Here is a 22,532-nt window from a genome sequence, read left to right as displayed (position 1 = left end):
GCCCACAGGGAGCCAGCATGATGCCAGAGTGCTGCACGCAGGGCCGGCGCGGTTACACGACCCTGCACTGCGTGCCGCGGATTCGCACATGCGTACGGCTGCCGACCACGGGTCCGCGCCTGCACATGGCAGCCGCTTCCGCGCCGGGCTTACGCAACATGGCGGAGCCACACAGCGGTCCAAAGGCGGGAGAAGGTAAGGCCCCCCCCCCCCCCCCCGGATCCCACACACCCCCGATCGGTGCCCCCTGATCACAGGCCTGGCCATCTTGGTGGCCCCGCCCCCCACCCCTGGAGTCTGATACCCCCGCCCCCCCCCCCCCCCACCAGGAAGGCCACCACGGCCGCGGGTCCGAGCTCCTGCTGGATGGAATCATGTTAGAACTGTGCTGATGGGAACTCGGCCGGTCGACCGCGGGGGCCTCTTTTAATGGCCTCCGACCGGCTACGCCTCGAACGCACACGCTGGCAGCGATTCTCCGGTCGTCAACTTTGACTCTCCAAGCCAGCGCCGGCTCAGAGAATCCTGGCCATGATATCCCTTTGACAAAACATGCTGACTATCCTTGATTAACCCTTCCCTCTCCAAGTGGAGATTAATTCAGTCCCTCAGAATCTTTTCCAGTAGTTTTCCTGCCACTGAAGTTAGACTCACTGGCCTGTAATTTCCTGGTTTGTCCCGACTTCTTGAATAATGGCACCACTTTACCTGTCCTCCAGACCTCTGGCACCTCTCCTGTGGCCAGGGAAGATTTGAAATTTTTTTCTCAGAGCCCCTACAACCTCCTCCCTTCCCACAGCAACCTGGGATTTTTCTCATTTGACCCAAGGATTTATCCTCTTTTAGGCCCACTAAAACTGTTAATACCTCCTCTCCCTCAATGTTAAGCTGTTCAAGTAAATCACAATATACCTCACTGATTTCTATACCTACATCATTCTTCTCCAGAGAGGACATAGACAGAAAGTACCGATTTAAAACCTCGCCTATACCTTCCGGTTCCACACACTAATTGCCACGGTGGGCCCTAATGGGCCCCATCTCTTACCCTGGTCAACCTCCTGTCCTTATTAAACACTTTTGGATTTTCCTTTATTTTAACCACCAGTGCTTTTTCATATCCCCACTTCATTCTCCTAATTTTCTTTGTAAATAAAACCCTGCACTCTTTGGATTTGAGAACTTCTGCTGTTATGAGCCCTGGGTACCTACCAGAAGCCTCCCTTTTTTCCCTTATTCAATTCTGGATATCCCTTGTCATCCAGGGTTCCCTAGACTTACTGCTCTCACCCTTCACTATCACGGGAACATGCCTTGTACTTTGACAAAGAGTCATCAGACTTGAAACATTAGCTCTTTTCTCTCCCTACAGATGCTGCCAGACCTACTGAGATTTTCCAGCATTTTCTCTTTCGTTTCAGATTCCAGCATCCGCAGTATGCCCTGTACTTTCTCTACTTCCTTTTTGAATGAATCTGACTGCTCTGATGTAGATTTTCCTACAAGTAGTTGCTCCTAGTTAACTTTGGACAGATCATGTCTTACTTTATTAAAACTGGCCCTCCCCCAGTTCAGAACCTTAATTTCCAGTCTATCTTTGTCCCTTTCCAGAACTACATTAAATTCTACTGAGTTATGTTCACTGTTTCCCAAATGCTCCCCCACTAAAATCTCAACCACTTGCCCAGCTTCATTCCCTAAAATTCGATACAGCATCAACCCCCTCCCTTTTAGGACTTTCTACATATTGCCAGAAAAAGCTCTCCTGGGTGCATTTTAAGAATTCCGCCCCCTCTAAGTCTTTCACACTTTGTCTATCCCAGTTAATATTGGGGAAGTTGAAATCCCTTTCTATTATTACCCAATTTTTCTTACAATTCTCAGAGATTTGCCTACATATCTGCACTTCTAACTCTTCCTGACTGTTTGGAGGCCGATAGTACACTTCCAGAATATGCGGGTGGAACTCATTTTGGGGACAAATATGACACCAGGGTTGTGAACAGGTTAGTTTGAATCATACAGTTTACAGTGCAGAAGGAGATCATTCAGCCCATCGAGTCTGCACCAGCCCTTGGAAAGAGCACCCTACTCCACCCCATCTCTGTAACCCAGTAACTCCACCTAACCATTTGGACACTAAGGAGCAATTTAACATGGCCAATCCATCTAACCTGCACATCTTTGAACTGTGGGAGGAAACCGGAGGAAACCCAAGTAGACACGGGGAGAAAGTGCAAACTCCACAAACACCCGAGGCCAGAATTGAACACGGGACCCTGGAGCTGTGAGGCAGCAGTGCTAACCACTGTGCCACCCCTCAGACAGCTGCCAGGGAGAGGGATGGAGTTTGCAATAGGGATTTAAAATAATGGCCTCAAGTCTTCCCAAGCGCAGAACATTTTTGCTGATCCTGTACTGGATGTCAGATAAATTGTCTGATAATTTAGTAATAATGGACAAGTCCAGAGAGGTGGTGGTTAGGTAGAGTGGGTGTCATCAGCATGCATACGAAAACTAACATTGTGCTTTTGAATAATGTCGCTGAGGGGCAACAGGTAGATGAGAAATAAGAGGGCATCAAGGATATATACTTGGGGGACACCCAGAGAAAATAATGCAGGAGTAGGAAGAGACACCATTGCAATTGGTACCCTGGTCACAATTATATAAGAATGGAATCAGGTGAATATAGTCCCATCCAACTGGACAATGGTGGAGAGGCATTGGAGGAGGATGGTACAGTCAGCCAAGTCAAAGGCTGCAGACAGGTCGAGAAAGATAATAAGAGTTAATTTCTAGCTTTGTCACAGTCATATAGGGTGGCTTTGATTAGAGCCCTAATGCTGTCGGAAAATGGGTTCAAACAGTTTTGGTACTGTGGAAGGGGCAAAAACCTGATTGGAAGAATCCAAACATGGAGTTTTGGAAAATGTGAGCATGGATTTGGAAGAATAAAAGGAGGTTGGGAGTTGGGGCAGCAGTTTGCAAGGATGGTAAGGTCAATGGTCAGTTTTTTGGAGAGAGCACAGTAGATTTAAAGGAAAGGAGATGGCACTTGAACAGAGAGAACAATCACCAATATTGGCTAACATGGGGACCAGGTAGAGAAGTTGAGTGGGCAGCAGTTTAGTGTACTTAAGAATCAAGTGAGCATGAGGTGGGTTTCATGAACGAGATCAGCTCAGAGAGTGCATGAAGAGTGATGGGAGAGATACTAGGGAAAGATGTGAATTCCGGGCTAAGGCAGCATTAATGGAGTTCTGGCCATATAGTGGAAGGCAGAAAAGTGGCAACGGTGCTTGATCAGATGATGTCAATCTGAATGACAAAATAGTCTATGAGTTCCTTGTACTTATTGTTGCAGGTGATGCTGGAGGACACAGGATTTGAGAAGATGGTTTGTAGTAGAGAAAATAAGCGGGGTGGGTTATAGCTTTCCATTCTAGGATGATTCTGCTTTATGTGATGCAGCCAGACCGGATGGTGAATGGCTAAACCAGTTATCTATCATGACCTTTCAAGTCTTGGACCTAACAGCAGAGATGAGAGCCGTGTCAGGGGAACCGGTCAAGGTAAGAAAGAGTATTGGCTTTTAACGGGGCTTCCAATGGAGGCAGGGATGAGCAAATAAATAGCTGCAGAAATGTTATGGTGAACAGAGGGCCAAAGGCTAGATATTGGGATTATGAAAATTCAGTTGTAGATGAATTGGGGTATAGTTTTTTTAGGGGCAGATACAGAAGAAGGAAGGGGGATCAGAAACTGCCTTATTTGTGATAGATATTACACGACGAGTAAGCTCACACAAGATCAATTGGATGGCTGTGAGCTGGGCAGTTTATATGGAGGGAGAGATTTAGGGAGCATGAGAGGACAATAAACTCAAAGGAAAGAGTGTGATTTGTGATGGCATTTGAAATCACTAAGATTGAGATGTTTGGTACAGAAGCTGAGTCAAGAAATGTAGCAGATAAACAACGTTTTTAAGAGATTAAATTACATCAATTTTACGTATTTTCATCCCGATCAGTTCACATATGTTAATACTTACCAAATGATGTAAAAGTAAATTCTCGATCAGTTGGAATTTGCTGCAACTTAATTTCAAGCTGAAGCCATTCGCTTTGCCTTTTGCTAGTATCTTTGTAACTCTGGCTCTAATTTATCAAACCTTTAGCTGTCCGCAAAGGCCGAACGTAGTGCAAAAACTCAAAATTCTGCTAAATTCTGAGCTGGGCTTTTTATATCATGTCAAGGCCTTCTTAAACCAATGCAATACTGGCCAGTTAGGATTCCAACAGCCCTTCTGGTATTTATCAATAACATCATCATCTTGGGAGTGATTTTTTCCTTAATATTTGTCTCATGAACATCCCTTTACCTCACTGTTCACAAACCTCAGACAACATCTCTCTCTGGCCTGAGCCCTTTATTCTACAAAGTGCTGCTCGCCCATCATTTTCATCCTTACTATTCACCACTGGCTCTTACACTTCAGTAAACTGATTTCAAGATCTATCTCCTAAGTTTCAATTGAACAAGATGTACGAGAGAAAAGCTTTTTTGTTTGAAGCTAAATATCATTTGTCAAAAATGAAAATGGTCTCCAAAAATATGGCAACTCTTTGTACATAAATAAGTATTCTTTTAACTGATTTTGTCCATATTTAGACAATTGAGTTCTACGAGGTCTATTAACCAGAGAAAGACATTTTTTGTGAAAGTTCTGGAAAGATTTGTAAATTTATAATGTTTGCAGCAATAGTAGAACGTCTATTAAAAGGTATAAAAAGCTCCTATAAACTAGTCTTACATTTTGAAAACTTTAAATAGTTATTTACAGTATTTTTTGTCAAATTCAAATCATTTAATAGAAAGCGCAGATGTAAACACAAATGCAAACTAAATACATATCAATAAATTATTAATAAATTGGTCGAAGAAACTATTCACCTATAGGTGTTGGTGGGAGCAATCGTCTCCTAGGTGACCGGCGGTATCCAATATAACTGCGAGACTCATCTTCTTCATAGTAACCACGGGGATGATGATAACCCTTTGGCCTTTCAAAATCCAGGTCATTATTTTGAATTTGATTCTGATAGTCGCTATGTATTTGTCTTCATTTTATACAGGAGCGGAAGAAAAAGAACACAAGACATTTTACAGAGTGAAGTACAATTATCAGATTAACATATTCAAATTACAACCTATGCCTTCTTATAGTTTTGACATGTGCCCCTCTAGGTGGGAATTATTTCTGTAGAAGGGTCCTTCACTGGGAGTTAGGGCAGTTACTAATATAATTAATGGGCTACAAATGTTGCCCACAAATATGGTAGTAGGCTTAACGGCTGTACAGATTGAATGTAGTGCCCATTTTGAACCCCAAAATTGACACAGTACATACTGATTTCTATCCTTGTAACTCCAATGTCTGGTACCACATCAGTAAAGTATCAGTAATCTTTTATTCCTGAACTACTCAAATTTGAATCTGGGAGCACTTTCCTTGATCCTATATTCACAATGGAGAAATATTTTTATGATTGCTTTCTGTAGTAAGTAATGAAAATTAACTCCCATTAGCAGGCAATTTTTCTTTTTAAATGGTCATGCATGTGTGCTGAAACTATCATTGCCCTACATAAGAAAGGGAACTTTCTTTTTTCCTTAGTTGATTTGCAAAGTGAATATAGTTACTATGAATATATTGTACCGATCCACTGACTGTATGCTGTCCTCTTCATAATACTCCTCCCCACTGAAATATTCCTGATCTCCTGAATAATGCTCATCCTCAAACCAGTCATCTGGTCTCCGTTCCTCTTGACAAATAGTAGGTACAACACCATCACCAGAATCTGATCTACAGCGAATCAAGACACAACATTAAAATACCAATAACATTCTAATTCTGCATTTCAATTTTGCTATTCATAAATACAAATTCAAATGAAATTTAGAAATTTCAAACAATTTATGATTGTAATAAAATACTGCCAGGAAAATAATTAATATTTAAGTATATATTTGTAAAAATGTAATGCTTTCATGTTTAAACTCTAACAAAGCAAAACAATCTTTATGACAATATAAAAACAGAAAATGCTGGAAATACAGATCAGTACTGATGAAAGTTCATTAACCTGAAACATTGGGCGGGATTCTCTGACCCCCTGCCGGGTCGGAGAATCGGCGGGGGGGGCAGCGTGAATCCCGCCCCCGCCGGCCGCCGAATTCTCCGGCACTGGAGATTCGGCGGGGTTGGGAATCGCGCCGTGCTGGGCGGCAGCCGCTCGCAGCGGCCCCCCCCCCCCCCCCGGCAATTCTCTGGCCTGCTGGTCCCGCTGGTTCTTTGCCAGTCCCGCCTCCGTGAAGGCTGACGCGTAGGTGAACACCCCTATGCGCATGCGTGGGGATGACGTCAGCAGCCACTGACACTCCCGCGCGTGTGCGGACCCGCGCGTGTGCGGACCCACGAGTGCGCGGACCCGCGAGTGCGCGGACCCGCACCGGCCGGCGGAGTCCCTTCAGCCCTGGCTGGCATGGCGCCAAAGGCCTTCCATGCCGGCTGGCAGGGCGCAAACCATTTCGCCGCTGGCCTAGCCCCTGAAAGTGCGTAGGATTCCGCACCTTTGGGGCGGCCTGATGCCGGAGTGGTTCACGCCACTCCATCCCGCCGGGACCCTCCGCCCCGCTGGGTAAGGGAGAATCCCGCCCATTAAATCTGTTCCTCACTCCACAGATGTTACCTGATTTTTTGAGTATTTCCAACATTTTCTGCTTATATTTCAGATTTGCTTTTGTATAACTTTTGTGATATTCCGCTGTCAAGAAATTACATTTATGTTAAACATGTATTTGACCAGTTCAATAATGTCGGTATCAAAGGACATACCTAATGTTAGTTTCATAATATCGTGTTCTGGTCCGGAAAGTAGTTGGGAAAAGAAATTAAGGTTAGGAAATGCAATACATTTATAGTTCCAAAAATGGTATTTTTCAAGAATAAAACTGATCTTTTAAATTTGAAAAATTAAACTGAACTTTTAAATTGAACTGTATAATTCTGAAATCTAATACTAATTATTGGTAAATACATACATTTATTACATTCAGATGACATTCCTTTGCCCACTATTTCTGTTATATTTGATGGCATGTGATCACTGATCGTGTCGTCAACAACAATTTCTAGTTTTATGAAACAAGATCACAGCTGTCATCTAAGGATATTCTCTCAAAATATTTTAGCTGTAAATTGATACTCCAGAGTATGTGGAATTCCAAACTATATTATGAAAATGTTGCCAATATTTAGGGCGGCATGTTGGCACAGTGGTTAGCACTGCTGCCGCACTGCACCAGGTCCCAGGTACAAATCCGGCCTTTGGTGATTGTGTGGCGTCTGTTCGTTTTTCCCGTGTCTGCGTGGGTTTCCTCTGGGTGCTCCGGTCTCCTTCCACGGTCCAAAGATATGCGGGTTGGGTGTATTGGTCGTGCTAAATTGCCATTTAGTGTGCAGGTTGGGTGGGGTTACGGGGATAGGGTAGGAGAGTGGGCCTACTTAGGGTACTCTTTCAAAGGGTTGGTGCAGACTCGATGTGCCGAATGGCCTCCTTCTGCACTGCAAGAGCATATGATTTTGTCAGTTTGTTATTTGCTTGTACCTTGCCTCACCAGGATCAGTACAATCATCTTTACCACAGTCAATTTAGTTAAATTTCAAAGAATGGTACAGATCTAGCAATGAAGCTATGGAGAAATCTATTTATTACTGCCTCAACCCTACCTCCTCCTGCTTGCTTTTTTTCTGTCTTCATCCTTGCTGTTGTAGGGTTGCTAATCACGGTTCAATTATGTCATGATTTCACAATGGAGCACGCAGATGAGCAAGTTCCAAGAACTACTTCAGCTGATACAAAGATTGAACCTGTGCCTTTGGCATTACCAAACATCACACTCTAACCAACTGAACTGACCAGTGCTCCTTTTTGCTTTATAACCAAATAAAATGAAATCCTAATTCTTTCTGTTATTAAGACAATTAAAATGAATTATAGAAAGTAGGGGATGCTAAAATATAGCATTTGTCCTTTTATTTTCATGCTTCAAATGCAGATCATGAACATTCATGGGGTGAACATCTCTGGTTGTGTATTGCTGAAAAAAGATGCTATCAAAGTTTTTCGTCTTGCACTCACCATGGTCATTTAAAGGGAGCAAGAATTCCAATAGTAAAGGGAAAAACAATTTATACTGCATGGGAAGAGAGTGCTGATTGGTTGGGAAGTCAACTCTGATTGGTCGAGGCATTGCCTTGGAGAATGCACCGGGGAACAATTAACCAACAAGCTTTTGTTCAAATTGTTCAGGTCGACTCCAATTGGCAAATGGTTAAGTTCCATACAAAATAGAATCAAAGAATCATAGAATGGATATGAAAAGGAGGCCATTTCATCCATCAAGCCCATACTAGCACTTTGTAAATGCAATTTAGCTAGTTCCACTTTCCCTCCCTTTCCCCATAGTACTGTAATTCATTTTTCAGATGGGAGCCTTCAGTAAAGAACTCAATCCTACATTTTAAATTACTTTTATAAGTTTACATGCAGCTATATAATTTGTGAAACTGATTGTTGCCGATCCTCAAATAGTGCCACAAGATCTTTTTATACCCATTGTGAGAAGGTTGATTTGATCTCAATTTAATGTTTTATCTGAAAGACAGCAGTTCCCATAATGACTGGGCTTCAACCAATAACCTTTTCACTCAAGTGAAGTGTTTAACTGAGTCAATTGACGTATGTTAAAATTATGGCTTTTAGGCATGACTACTCTAAATTCATTTCTAATTTCTGAGTTGAGAATAACAATGATTTTCAAAATCATGATAAAAATTGTATTTAGTGGTACAGAAAATTGATCTTCTTGATGAGCAAAGTAATAATACCTGTTGAGATTTTAAGTGCAAGCCTGACCTTTAATGAAGCTTAATTAATGGCTACCAAATGCTAGTGTGTCATTGTTGATATTCAGGAATCTATATTTGTAGCTGAAATTACCTAACAATTACAATATATAATGCTGCCAGGACCAGCACAAATCATGAACTCATTTTAGGCCAACTGATGTGACTGTATTTAAGACAGGCTATAAATCTTTCCGTTGGCATTATTGCAAGCTTGAAAATTGTAGTGGACATTCAAAACCAAGATTACCAGCGTATGTTTCAAACTGGCAGAAGCTCAACTGGCCATTAACCCAATTTTTTGGGGGGCTGATATGTATTTCATGCAAATTCCTCAATCTCTCCAATGGAGCAACCACTCTAATGTTGGCATTTTAAACAGACGCAATTGGGATTGCAAGCATAGGGTTGGAATGCAAAACTGGCAGAAATGACACCATTGATTTGATGAATTAATGATTCAGTTAATATTGCAGAAACTGTGGAGAAGGGGACTGTTGCGTATGAAACAAAAGCACATTTTCCACAAAGATAACAGCTAACCTGGCAGGAGGTAACAGGAGGCCACTATCCAAATTCAAAAGAAAATGGTTGATTTGCAGGAAATTACCGCCGTGGCGGACAGCTTTCCAATAAGTGCCATGAAAGCATCTCCAAAGAACTGACGTGCTTTTCAGCAAAGCTGATTGCCATTACTGCTGTCAGATTAAACTCCAGCCAAGGCTATATTTCAAATGGGCAAGATTAGAACACTGTAAATGTGTTGTGTGACAACAGCAATATTGCCAACTCCTCTTCAAATGACTACAGGTTTAATTATATTTAATTACAGATTTGCATTTTAATCACAGATTTAATTGCATGGCAAATGATTATTATGCTGTATGGCAAGAAAATACACCACCTGCTGAAAAACCAGGCTATCATCATAAAGTGGCTTTCAATGGGTAACATGAATTCAGCAACTCAAAAAATTGTTGCTATAGACAGCACAATTTCGATTGGCGCAAGTAATTAATCCAACAACAATTTCTGGTGAAGATATAATCTTGAATCTTAACTCCCATTGTCCAATGTTTTGTAATTTTAGGCCCTTTATTGCTTTTCTATGACCCATCTACAGTGCACTAGTGGTGGAGGAATCCCACAGGTTGGAGCACCAATCAGGCAAACTGCTGTATTTTTGATGTTGATTAGCTTCTTGGGTGTTGTTGCAGATGCATTCATCTAGGTGAATGGGGAACATTGTAATTATTCCTGACATGAGGCATGTATCTGGTGGAGAGCTTTTGAGGCATTGACAGATGAGTTGCTCATTACAGAATTTCTATCCTTTATCCTGATCTTGTAGCCACTGTTTAATATGGCTGATTGAATCCTGCCTGCGATCGATGGGAACCTCTCCAGGATTAAAAATAAATGAATCACTTACGGGATATGGGCATCACTGGTTAGGCCAGCATCTCTGGTTGCCCTTCAGAAGGTGATGGTGAGTTGGCTACTTGAACCGCTACAGTCCCTGAGGTGTAGCTACATGCAGAGTGCTGTTAGGGAGGGAGTTTCAGGATTTTGACCCAGATATTGATGATGGTGCCATTGAACACTAAGGGGATGAGCTTTCTCTTGTTCAAAATGGTAATTAGCGAGAAGTTATCTACTGTAGTATGCGTCTTATATACCAGTTGTCACCCCTGGCTACTGTAGGTTTGTATGGGCTGCTCCAATATCAAGGGACTGTGAATGGAGCTCAATCTTAGCATTCCCAACTATGATAGCGGTAAGATCATGAATGAAGTATAATTCCTCCAGAAACTTTGTTAAGAAAGTCAGGCACAGGCAGAGGTCAGGCACACCAAGTCTCAACAGATCTCAGAATTTCTGTGCACGCGATCGAGGGTAGGCTGCACTTGAGCAGTTCTATATTTTTATGTCCTTTGACACTGGCATGCAGCACGCGAAGCAAACCCAAGTCATTTCACCTGGAGTGTCACACCATTGAAGATGTGCCCCAGGAAAGGGCAGGGTGCACTCTAAAATGGAGGGAAGCAGGGGAAATCCCAAGATACCCAGGAAAAGTTAGAAGGATTAAAACTAGTTCTAATTCCCAGGTAATTATAGAACTGACCTACCCTTTACTGAATCTTCAAAATACCCATCTGACTACCCCCGACACCTCGATTATCTCTCCCACTCCATGAGCGCGGCACGGTAGCACAGTGGTTAGCACTGTTCCTTCACAGTGGCAGGGTCCCAGGTTCGATTCCCAGCTTGGGTCACTGTCTGTACGGAGTCTACCCCAAAACCGCTGCCTGACCAGGTAGGAGGACGGGAGGTTGAAACACTTAAGGAGCAAGATGCTGATGAATACGTTATCACTCAACTCACTTTCGCAGCCATCAGCTCAGATGCTGCCGCTGTGCAAACGTCAGAAATTAACTTAGAGGCAGGCTCTACACTTTTTCAGTGGATTTCAACCAACCAAGGATATGCAAGATTTCTGGAGGGCAAGGTCACACATAAGTTCCACTGAAAAGGACTCATGAGAACTTTGATTGAACAGTGTAGAGAAAAATACTGATGGACATGCACACAGAAATATTTGGTGCATTTGTAGGTCTGCCAGAAAGCCTATGGTCACTGTCAAGGAGCCTGGAGTAGTCTATAGAAATATAGAATCTCTACTGTGCAGAGGGAGGTCATTGAGTCTGCACCGACCCTCTGAAAGAGCATTCTACCTAGGCCGACTCCCCCACCTTATCCCATAACCCCATTTAACCTCAACACTAAGAACTAATTTAGCATGGCCAATCCATCTTTCCTGCATATCTTTGGACTGTAGGAGGAAACCAAAGCACCAAAGAGGAAACCCACGCAGACACGGAGAGAATGTGCAAACTACATACAGACAATTACCCAAGGCCGGAATTGAACCCGGCATGTATAAGGACATTGCTAAACCACTTAACATTATTAAACACCTATCTGTGTATTGTTTCAATCATTCCTCTGCTTTATTATAATAAATAATCAATTTAATCTAAACCTGTGTAATTCAAGGAATACGGCGGCACATCAGGGATGTATAATCCAGGAGTACGGGAATACTCCCAACAATCTGTCTACTCTGCACACTTTTGCAGCATGCATGGATGCACTAAAATCCTTACCAAAATGGGCATTGCTGGCTAGGCCAGCATTTATTGCCTATCCCCAATTTCCTTTGAGAAGGTGATGATGGGATTCTTGAACTGCTGCAGTCCATCTGGTGTAAGTACACCGATAGTGCTGTTGGACAGGGTTATTCAGGGTTTTGACTCAGCGACAGTAAAGGAACAGCAATATGGTACTAAGTCAGGTTGGTGTGTGGCTTGGAAGGGAATAAACAGGTGTCTGCTGCCCATATCCTTCAAGATCGTAGAAGTTGTGGGTTTGGAAGATGCTGTTGAAGGAGCCTTGGTGAGTTACTGCAGTGCATCCTGTAGATGGTACACACTGCTGTCACTTCCATTGGCTGTGGGGACTTTGAATGTTTAAAGTGGTGGATGAGGTGCCAGTCAAACAGCTTGCTTTGTCCTGGATGGTGTTGAGCTTCTTAAGTGCTGTTGGAGGTGCACTCATCCAGGCGAGTGAAGAATATTCCATCACACTCCTGTCATCTGTTTGTAGATTGTAGAGAGGCCATGGGGAGTCAGGAAGTGAGTTACTTGCCACAGGATCCCCAGCCTCTGACCTGCTCTTGTAGCCACAATAATAAATGGCTGGTCCAGTTCAGTTTCTGGTCAATGGCAACCCCCAGGATGTTGATAGTGGAGATTCAGCTAGAGTATTGCCATTGAATGTCAAGGGGCGATAGTTGGATTCTCTCTCATTGGAGTTGGTCATTGCCTGGCACTTGTGTGATGCAAATGTTACTTGCTACTTATCAGCCCAAGCCTGAATGTTGTCCATGTCTTGCTGCATATGGGCATGGACTGCCTCAGTATCTGAGGAGTTGTGAATGGGTGCTGAACATTGTGCAGTAATCAGTTATCATCCCCACTTCTGACCATTGATGAAGCAGCTGAAGATGGTTGGGCCTAGGACAATACACTCAGTTTTTCACTTGATTCCCATTGCTCCAGTTTTATTGGGGTTACTTGATGCCACACTCAGTCATATACTACCTTTATGCTGAGGGCAGTCACTCTCACCTCACCTCACCTCATCTCTGGAGTTCAGCTCTTTTGTCTATATTAGGGCCAAGTCTACAATAAGGTCAGGAGCTGAGTGGCCCTGGTAGAACCCAAACTGAGTGTCAGTGAGCAGGTTATTACTAAGTGCTACTTGATAGTACTATCAACAACACCTTCCATCATTTCACTGATGGTTGAGAATAGACTGAATTGGCCAGGTTGGACTTTTCCTGCTTTTTATGGACAGGAGGACACACTTGAGCAATTTTCAATTGCCAGGTTGATGCCCGTGCAGTAATTGTACCGGAACCGCTTGGCTAGGGGCAGAACTAATTCTAGAGTACAAGTTGTCAGTACAATTATCCACATGTTGTCAGAGCCTAATGCCTTTGCAGTGTCCAATGCTTTCAGCTGTTTCTTGATGTCAGGTGGAATGAATCGAATTGTCTTAAGACTGGCATATATGACGTTGGGGACCACCAGAGGAGACTGTGATGAATCATCCACCTGGCACCTGTGGCTGAAAATTGTTGCGAATGCTTCAGTCTTACTTTAGCCTGATGTGTTGGGCTCTCCCATCATTGAGGATGGGGTTATTTGTGCAGCCTCCTTCTCCAATTAATTGTTTACTTATCTACTACCATTTATGTCTGGATGTGACAGCATTGCAGAGCTTAGATCTGATCTGTTGGTTGTGGAATCGCTTAGTTCTGTCTATTGCGACTGCATTAGTTGTTTGGCATACAAGTGTCCTGTTTCATAGCTTCACCTCATTTTCAGGTATGCTTGGTGCTGCTCTTGGCATGCCGTTTTGCACTCTTCATTGAACCAGTGTTGATCCCCCAGCTGGACAGTCATGGTAGAGTGGGGGATATGCTGAGCCATGAAGTCCAGATTGTGGTTATATACAATTCTGCTGCTGCTGATGGTCCACAGCGCTTCATGGCTTCCCAGCTTTTAGTTGCTAGATCTGCTCCAAATCCATCCTATTTAGTACACTAGTGGTGCCACACAACACAATGGAGGAGAACCTCAATGTGAAGGTGGATCTTCATCTCCAAGAGGATAATGCAATGGTCACTCCTACCCAAACCGCCATGGACTCCTGCATCTGCAATAGCTTTTTGATGAGGACGAGGTCAAGTAGCTTTTTCCCTCTTGTTGGTTCCCTCACCACCTGCTGGAGACCCAGTCTAGCAGCTGTGTCCTTTAGGCATCGGTCAGTTCGGTCAGGAGTGTTGCTCCCAAGCCACTGATGGACATTGATGTCCCCACCCAGAGTACACTCTGGGCCCTTGCCACCCTTGATGCTCTTGCAAGTGGTGTACTCCTCCAACATGGAGTACAAATCCATCAGGTGAGGAGGGGTGGTAGGTGGGAATCAACAGGAGGTTTCCTTACCCATGTTTGACCTGATGCCATGAGACTTCATGATGTCTGTACAGTGAATGAACACGGCCAGCAAAGTACATAATTGTTTACATTTTTTAATATACTTATAAAAAGATTTTTAAAAAAAGATTTTATGGTGTCAAAGTCAATGCTGAGGGCTCCCAGGGCAGCCCCTGCCAGACTGCATACCACTGTACCACACCCTCTGGTAGGTCTTCCTTACAGATAGGTGAGGACGTCCCTAGGAACATTGTCTGTAAGGTATGATTCGGTGAGTATGACTATGTCAGGCTGTTACTTGACTTGTCTATGGGACAGCTCTCCCAATTCTGGCACAAGCCCTCAGATTTTAGCAAGGAGGACTTTGATGGGTCGGCAGGGCTGGGTTTGCCGTCATCATTTTCAGTGCCTAGTTCGATGCCATTTTTATTCTTTTCCATCGGCTTTGTAGCGGTTTGATAAAACTACGCGGTTTGCATATCCATTGCAGAGGACATTTAACGTTAATTTTTCTGCTGTGTGTCTGGAGTCAGGACGTCAGGTTAAGTTTCCTAAAGGGGCACTTGTGAACCAGATGGGTTTCTACGACGATCAATAGTGGTTTCATAGTCATATTACTGAAATTAACCTTGAATTCAAGATTTTACTAATTGAACTTAAATTCCACCAGCTGCTATGGTGGGATTTGAACCCATGTCTGGTCTTGGGTTTATGAATGACTAGTCCAGTGTCATTACCACTACACCACCAGCTATCCCATTATTTCTTCAATAAACAAACAATACTAAAAGTAGTTTCTATTCCTACTTATTCTTACAATAAACTAATAGGAAATCTGCTTTGACTAAATTACAGTTATAATCAATTGACTTACTGACAAATGTAAATTTCCTCACTGGAATAAATTTAAAATCCCCCAATCAATGCACAACAAAACTGAACTCTTGCTCTTTAGTTTCATTAATGACCTGATAATTAAGTAGAGAAACAGTATGTTCATTATTTGAAATTGACATGTTTAAAAGTTTTCACCTATCAGGAAGCAAATTTCTTCAATTAAAAGAGCAAATGTATTTTGTTAATTGTGGTGTGTGTTATTTAATTAAGCTGGGGAAATGTCTGACATGGAACTACAGTTAGGAATTTGAGTTAGGGACCTGTTTTTTTCAGCTGTTCAATTTCAATGGGGAATAAAAGACATTAACACCTTGCTAAGATTTTATATGTAAACAAGGGCAGGTAATTAAATGTTATTTGTCCCAAAAATGGGGGGACTAGGAAAGACATGAAAGGTTTTTATATTTTGTAAATGTTAAGTTCAAAGGAGTTCTGAGAACAATGGGATCAAATAGGAAAGGGAAAAAACATAAAAGGATGTGTAAGAAGAAATGCAGAGCTGATTTGAAGTTTGCTGTGTGAGGAGGACCTCCTGGAAACAGCTCTGGGCTGCAAGAAAGTGCAGTTTAAATCTGCCACCCAGTAAAGCCAGAAGGTTTGGGGTTACGAAAGCTGTCTTGTTTCTGAAGGTTTTTGTATTTCTGTAGCAAAATGGATGAGCATTTGAGAGGTCATGTGGTATACATTTATTAAAGTGACAGCAGTTTGCCTTTGATAATATTACTGCATTTTTATAGTTAAACATCTATAAGGAGTATTGCCTGGAAGGTGTTTACATGTGGATCTGACCAAGTGGGGAGTCTTTTGGGGCAAAGTTTTGTAAGACTATTTTTAACTTTGTAACTGTAATTTTGTGTGCTTATGTTTTCTTCTTGTTAATTAACCTTTATTTTTAATTGTTACAATTCAACCCTGTTACTGGACTTCTTGCTGCTGATATCTGTGTGTTTTCTTGTTTTCAGAATACATAAAAATAGGAATGGCTTATAAGACAAGTTACCCTCTGGATTTAGTTCACTCAGCAAATAGCATCTGCTGTTGTCACAAAAAGAGAAACAATTTAGACTTTTAAAGGCAGATTTCAGAATTTTTCCTATTTAATTTAAGCAGTTGCTTATTAAGTCAATTGGTGAATATTACTTGGTCCTGCATACTGTTTACAATGAGCTAATTTCAATTTAAAAACAACTCATTGTTTTCTTTACAGAAAAAAAATAACGATTGAAAATTCTTACCTTCTGCTGCTTGACTTCCTTGGTTTTTCAGCGCACAATGTGTGGGAGTTGCAATTTTTACCACTGGCTTGTTCACGTCTTAAGGAGCTGGAGTGCTTTCCATTTGCAATTTTGGACACATTGGCATTATTGAGATTGGCATTGGTGGAATTTGGTGAGATCTTTCCTGATAAACTGTGGTTATATTGGTTATGGGAAATAGAATTCACAAAATTGGTGGAAGGAGGAGATTTGTCAGAATCATCTATTGGTGGAGTTGAGGGCCATTTGACCTGCAGGGGCCGCTGTGTAGCATTTGTTTGCTGGAATACATTTTGTTCTTCTCCAGACACATGGTTGACATGGTTGCCGAAGAGGCCACCACTTCTCTGCAACATGTCAAAAGAAAAATAATTACAATTGAGTTTCATTAAGAATTAATAAAACTTATCTTTAATCAGTGGTAATTTGTCATTTAATTAGTGATTGGTTTATTTAAAGCTCTTACAATAAATAAAATCTGCATTGTATTGAAAGGATTGAATCTGGAGATTCGAGGCACCCTAGTCCGCTACTGCACATGTAACAGGAGGGGCCTTCTAACTTCCAGTCTGATGTAGCCCTAACCCTATCATTGAACCTGGAGTCAAGATCTCAGGACTATTTGCATGAGGGTGCATCTATTTCATAGTGCCATTGTTGAGGCATCTGCCCTGTTTGAAGAAAAGGCAGCCAGGATTTGACACTGGCACCTTGCTGTTTCAGCCAAAGGTTATGCACATTTAAAGTTGCTATATCACTGCAGTCATGAGACCCACTTCAAACAGGATCCAGTCCTGGCAGGAAAGTACAATTTGGGAAGCATTTAATGAGATACACTGGGTTGTATCCTGTTGTCAGGAGAGCCAGCGAGAGCCCCAAGTTGTCTCTTTTCAGGAAGGTCTGGCAAATTAAGTTTCAATCAGGCAATTAACAGGGCAGATGCAGACTATTCCAGGGATCAAGCACCCCGTCAAGACCTGCGAGCCAATCAGAGGTTAGCAGCATTTCCTTGTTTGGCAGCGCCACTGGGCAGTGGTGGCTGCTTCCTGTACTACACCCATCTGAAGTTGAGGATATCCAAGGTTCGCAGGCACATTTGAGTGATGGCAAGAGGGTGGAGGTCGCTGGGTAAGGGTCACACGGGACAGGGGGCAGCAGCAAGGGCAGGTAGGTGGTCCTCAGAGGATCTCCCTTCCTGATGCCGGGTTCCTTGATCAGGCAATTGTGCCAGATTCCATTCCTCATTTAATGCTATATACTTAGTGTTGGAGCCACTGCAGGCAGAACAGATAAAAAATGTAATGCAAAACATCACCAGTCCTGCCTCTTCTGAGAAAAGGTGGATGCAAGAAGCATCTGGCCTCATTTACAATGGAATCAGCCTCATTAGCAGTAAACCAATTAATAAAAGTTCTGATTACGGCAATGCAGGAAATATTTTCTTATACTTTGATGCAAATGAAATGAAATCAATTAGGTTAAAAACGAAAATAAGAGTAACAGACATGCACTGCTTGAAGAGGGATGAATAACGAACAAACAGTGCAAGCTTGGGTGAATTTGGATGGATTCCTTTCACATGCAGAATGGAACTAATTGAATTGTATAACGTATATTTGATTTGTTTTTTTTATTAAGGGCCAATTTAGCATGGCGTGGCCAATTCACCTACACTGTACATCTTTTTGGATTGTGGGGGTGAGACCCACATAGACATGGGGAGAATGTGTTAACCACACGGACAATGACCCGGGGCCGGGATCAAACGCGGGTCCTTGGCTCCGTAAGGCAACAGTGCTAGCCACTGTGCCATCATGCCGCCCTAACGTATATTTAATTAAATGCTATTTTTCTTTCTCATTTGGCTCAGACTTTTAACTGAAATAATTGTAAGTGCAACTGAAAACGTCCCATTATTTTATTTGATTTAACTGTACCACAGTATTGGATGAGTCTAAATCGTGGCTTCATTGAGTATTGTGATATTGTCATGTCATGACATCATGGATCCCCTGTGGAGTTGACTCGGTCAAAGCCATTCAATAGTGAATTGTTGCTATGCCAATTTTTGTTCTTTTATATTATCTCTGCCATCTCAGTCTGCCTGCATTAACTCTCTCTTGTCCTTTAAATTAGACGGCTAGACTTTACAGCGATGATTTTAGGTTTTTTGAATTCTTTATCTTTAAGTGCATTTGAAGAACCCCTTAAGTGTAAATTGCTGTTGTGCTTGTTAAACCTAAATGGTCTGATATTGCTGAATGAAGGAGCAAATTGTTTAGATCAGTAATTTTCATTGCTTTTGACAACACATTTTTCGAAGCTGGATACTGAAAGGGTATTTTACAATTTTCCATGACACTGGGACGCTCGTTTACATCAGTGAGCCTATTAATAAGGGTTGGTCACTTCTCAGCAATTTATGTGGAGAGGACCACTGACGTTCATCAAAGAAAGTGGGAAGTTTGAGCTAAATGGTCTCTTCTTTGTAACAATTTTCTGTGTCACAAACAGGCATATAAAACAATTCCCAATTTAATAGGACAGTTATTTGTCGCAGCTACAGGATACCCATTGCAGTGGGATACTGAAGAATTAACCGTTTCAGCTTTCGCTGGTGTCCTCATTAGAAAACTTCCAACATAAGTAAAGCATATCCAGCTAGAAATTCTGATTGAGTGGTATTGCAAACAGGTGGTATCACTGGCCATCTGTTATATGTCCGCCTGGTATTTAGTAAAAGCATAGATACCAATCCTGAATTATTCATGAAATCCTGCCTTCTCAACCTTGCCCCTTGCCTGAGGTGTGGTGATCCTCAGGTTAAATCACCACCAGCCAGCTCTCTCCCTCAAAGGGGAAAGCAGCCTATGGTCATCTGGGACTATAGTGACTTTACCTTATCATTAGATACCAATCAAGAGAAATTTCTATCTCACTGAGTATACTCAAAGCAACATAGTGCTATGCAAGCAAGGAATATTGTATATCACACATGACAATGCATGCGCTCTGCTACTCTCAAGTTCAATGGATGCAAGAAGACCCACTGTATTTAACCAGAAGCATTATATCTACTTCCCAGTATGCCAAGAACCAACATGTAGTATAAGACTTACACCAGCATGTGATGATAAATGGTGACTGCAATATGCACCACCATCTTGTATTGCAGTTGTACCATGTTCCACCAAGTACTTAAAGGTATTATGTCAGTTCTTAGTGTTTTGGGACTACACCACAGATAGACCACCACTTAATAGATTTTCAGTTAATGTGGTCATGAATGCTCTGTAAAAATCCTAAAATGTAAAGAGCTGTTTCCAAGGCAACTGAGTTTTGATTTTATATCTGTAAGTAAATTAAAGTAAGCCAAGAGTTTTATTCTTCTAAAAGGAGAATTTCTGAATTCAGATGATTCCTTCGCAGAAATTTGTCTCAAGTATTCGTTCAGATAAAATACTTTTGAGCCATCATAACAGTCACTAGGTGATTTGTGTAACTGAATGTTACTTGAGGGAACAACAAATAGAAGTTACTGAAGGGATGTTAACTTACTCTGTATATATCCTCATCCTCTTCTGGAGTCCCCTCTATAATATCCTCTTCCTGTAGATCACATGAAATTGCTCTACGAATTTCTGGTCCAATGTCATGTAGAGTTCTAAGTCCAGCCTATAAAATAAAATGCATCATCTAGAAACGTGACTTCATAATAATACTCCAGATGCTTTTCTGGTGACATGCCGTGTCCTCCACTGAGCAACAGGGCAGGTTGACTGCTTCTGGGCCTGTGCTAATGTTATTTTTCAGCTAACCAGGGAAGGTACATGAGAATGATGTGGATTCAGATCCCTCTCCCTTCCCACAAGGAAACATCCTCCTGATAACCAGGGGCTGGTTTAGCACACTGGGCTAAATAGCTGGCTTTTAAAGCAGACCAAGGCAGGCCAGCAGCACAGTTCAATTCCCGTACCAGCCTCCCCGAACAGGCGCTGGAATGTGGCGACTAGGGGCTTTTTACAGTAACGTCATCGAAGCCTCCTTGTGACAATAAGCGATTTTCGTTTTCATAACTCAACTCATTTGGGAAACTGCAGGCTTCCAAACTGACATCCTCTCACTTTGTGGCACAACTTGCTGAAGCACAAGGTTACTTCATCAATGTTATCTAGTGTTTGGAGCAGAAGGCTGGATTCATGAGCCACACATAATCTGTGTGTGGGCTGTATGAGTACACAAAATACAAGCATTCCATACAGAAGAAAGTCCAAGTCCTCCATACAAATAAACTATAATTGCCCTTGCAAAAATTAGCTATATTTGTGGAAGTATCCACTTTTACTGGCTTATCCAAGATGTTGCCTGTTTTCATACTGTGAATTCTCTACCAACAGAAAGTCAGCCATTGAGAAGTGAGTGCTGAATCAGTTGTGAACTGTAACCTAGAGCCATGTGAGCAGTGAAATCATGCAGAATGAAAAACCTTTGGATTGCTCATCAAATTGTTGGGAAATTTGGAATTACTGAATCATAAAAATCAGCTTGATAGGCCAAGAGCTTCAAATCCTTCTGAATTAGAGAAGGTGCATAAATTATGGGTGGATGGCCAGTTCCTATGTCACCCCCACCCAAAACTGCCTCTTCCCCTACCTTGCGCTCAGAAAGCTTTTATACACCAGACACGGAACAAGGTAGGTTAAAGCAGGCAACAAGACAGCCACCACTATCTCAGATGTGGCTGGCATACAAAACACAGCCAAGGTCCATGGCCAGCAAAATGACAGCAAACTTTCAGCCAAACCCTGGATTCCATCCTCAAAAGAATCACATGGAAGGAGTCATATGTGAACTGTCATAATCCCAAAACAAAGCACATACCCTAAGAAGGAGACTGCGGCAAACTAAATTGACATTATTCAATAAATGTTATGCACTTGGTTGGTAAATTCTGTTGAGCATGTTTTTATGCTGATACCCACATTTACATCAGCACATTGCTCCTGTGTCTCAGACTACATCCAGTCCTAAATGAGCCACAATTTCCTTTAATAAACAGGGGAGACTGAAGTCATTGTTTTCCATGCCTGCCACAAACTCCATTCTCGAAACACCGATTCCACCCTTACTCACTGGCCACAATCGATACCAGAACCCACATTAGACCTTATTTGGGAGATGTGTTGCCTCCACAGACATATGGTGCCAAAAAATGGCCAGATGGGGGTGTGGGGGGCAAGAAGGTGATTTGAAAGGCTGTGTAGTCAGGGAAGTATTCGTGCTTCTCCTGGCTCCACAGGAATGAATTATGTTTAAAGAAACCTACCAGCCACTGAAGAATCCTGAAGGGTTGGTTCCTGTGTCACTGATAAGGGCATTTAGCAGAAGGGATCTAAAACAGGCATTAGGTCCTTCAGTTACATGCATACGGCAAACAATACCTATTTTAGATGGCTGGCATGGACACCTGAAAAATGCACTGACCTAATATCGGGTGGACATCTTTCAGATGTAATATGGGCGCAAGACATTAGTTCTGAAATTGACCCTGGATGTACCCATTGTGTAAAGCAGACACAAAGATTTACAATTTCTGCCTCAATGAGTGAGAAACATTTCTTTATGGTTGGAGGTGCTGAAACGTAGCAGTTTTATCCAGATGCTTGTTATTTTTATTGTCTTATTTCAGCACAAGGGGAGGACAAAAAGCCCATATGAAACATGCTTGGAACAATGTGGCATGCACATGTCGGGACTCACCTGAACACATCCTGGAGCTGCCTCCAGAGTTAAGGATGGAGGCCGCTCACAACCCTGGACCCAGGAACATCACTGCAA

At 42.3% G+C, this 22,532-nt stretch overlaps 1 protein-coding gene across 1 annotated transcript in view; it reads right to left on the bottom strand.

The window, feature by feature from the left end:
- Positions 1–22,532, bottom strand: part of LOC119973643 (voltage-dependent L-type calcium channel subunit alpha-1D-like) — an 863,992-nt gene that overhangs the window by 15,833 nt on the left and 825,627 nt on the right. The window contains exons 45-49 of the mRNA XM_038812023.1: positions 20,253–20,369; positions 16,674–17,041; positions 6,905–6,931; positions 5,723–5,872; positions 4,957–5,123 (exon numbers count right to left, since the gene is read on the bottom strand). Of these exons, the coding sequence (XP_038667951.1) occupies positions 4,957–5,123; positions 5,723–5,872; positions 6,905–6,931; positions 16,674–17,041; positions 20,253–20,369 (829 nt within the window). The remainder of the gene's footprint in view (positions 1–4,956; positions 5,124–5,722; positions 5,873–6,904; positions 6,932–16,673; positions 17,042–20,252; positions 20,370–22,532) is intronic.

The sequence above is a fragment of the Scyliorhinus canicula genome, chromosome 11, assembly GCF_902713615.1.
Source record: "Scyliorhinus canicula chromosome 11, sScyCan1.1, whole genome shotgun sequence".
Classification (NCBI taxonomy): Eukaryota; Metazoa; Chordata; class Chondrichthyes; order Carcharhiniformes; family Scyliorhinidae; genus Scyliorhinus; species Scyliorhinus canicula.
This window is presented reverse-complemented; position numbering and strand designations above follow the sequence as displayed.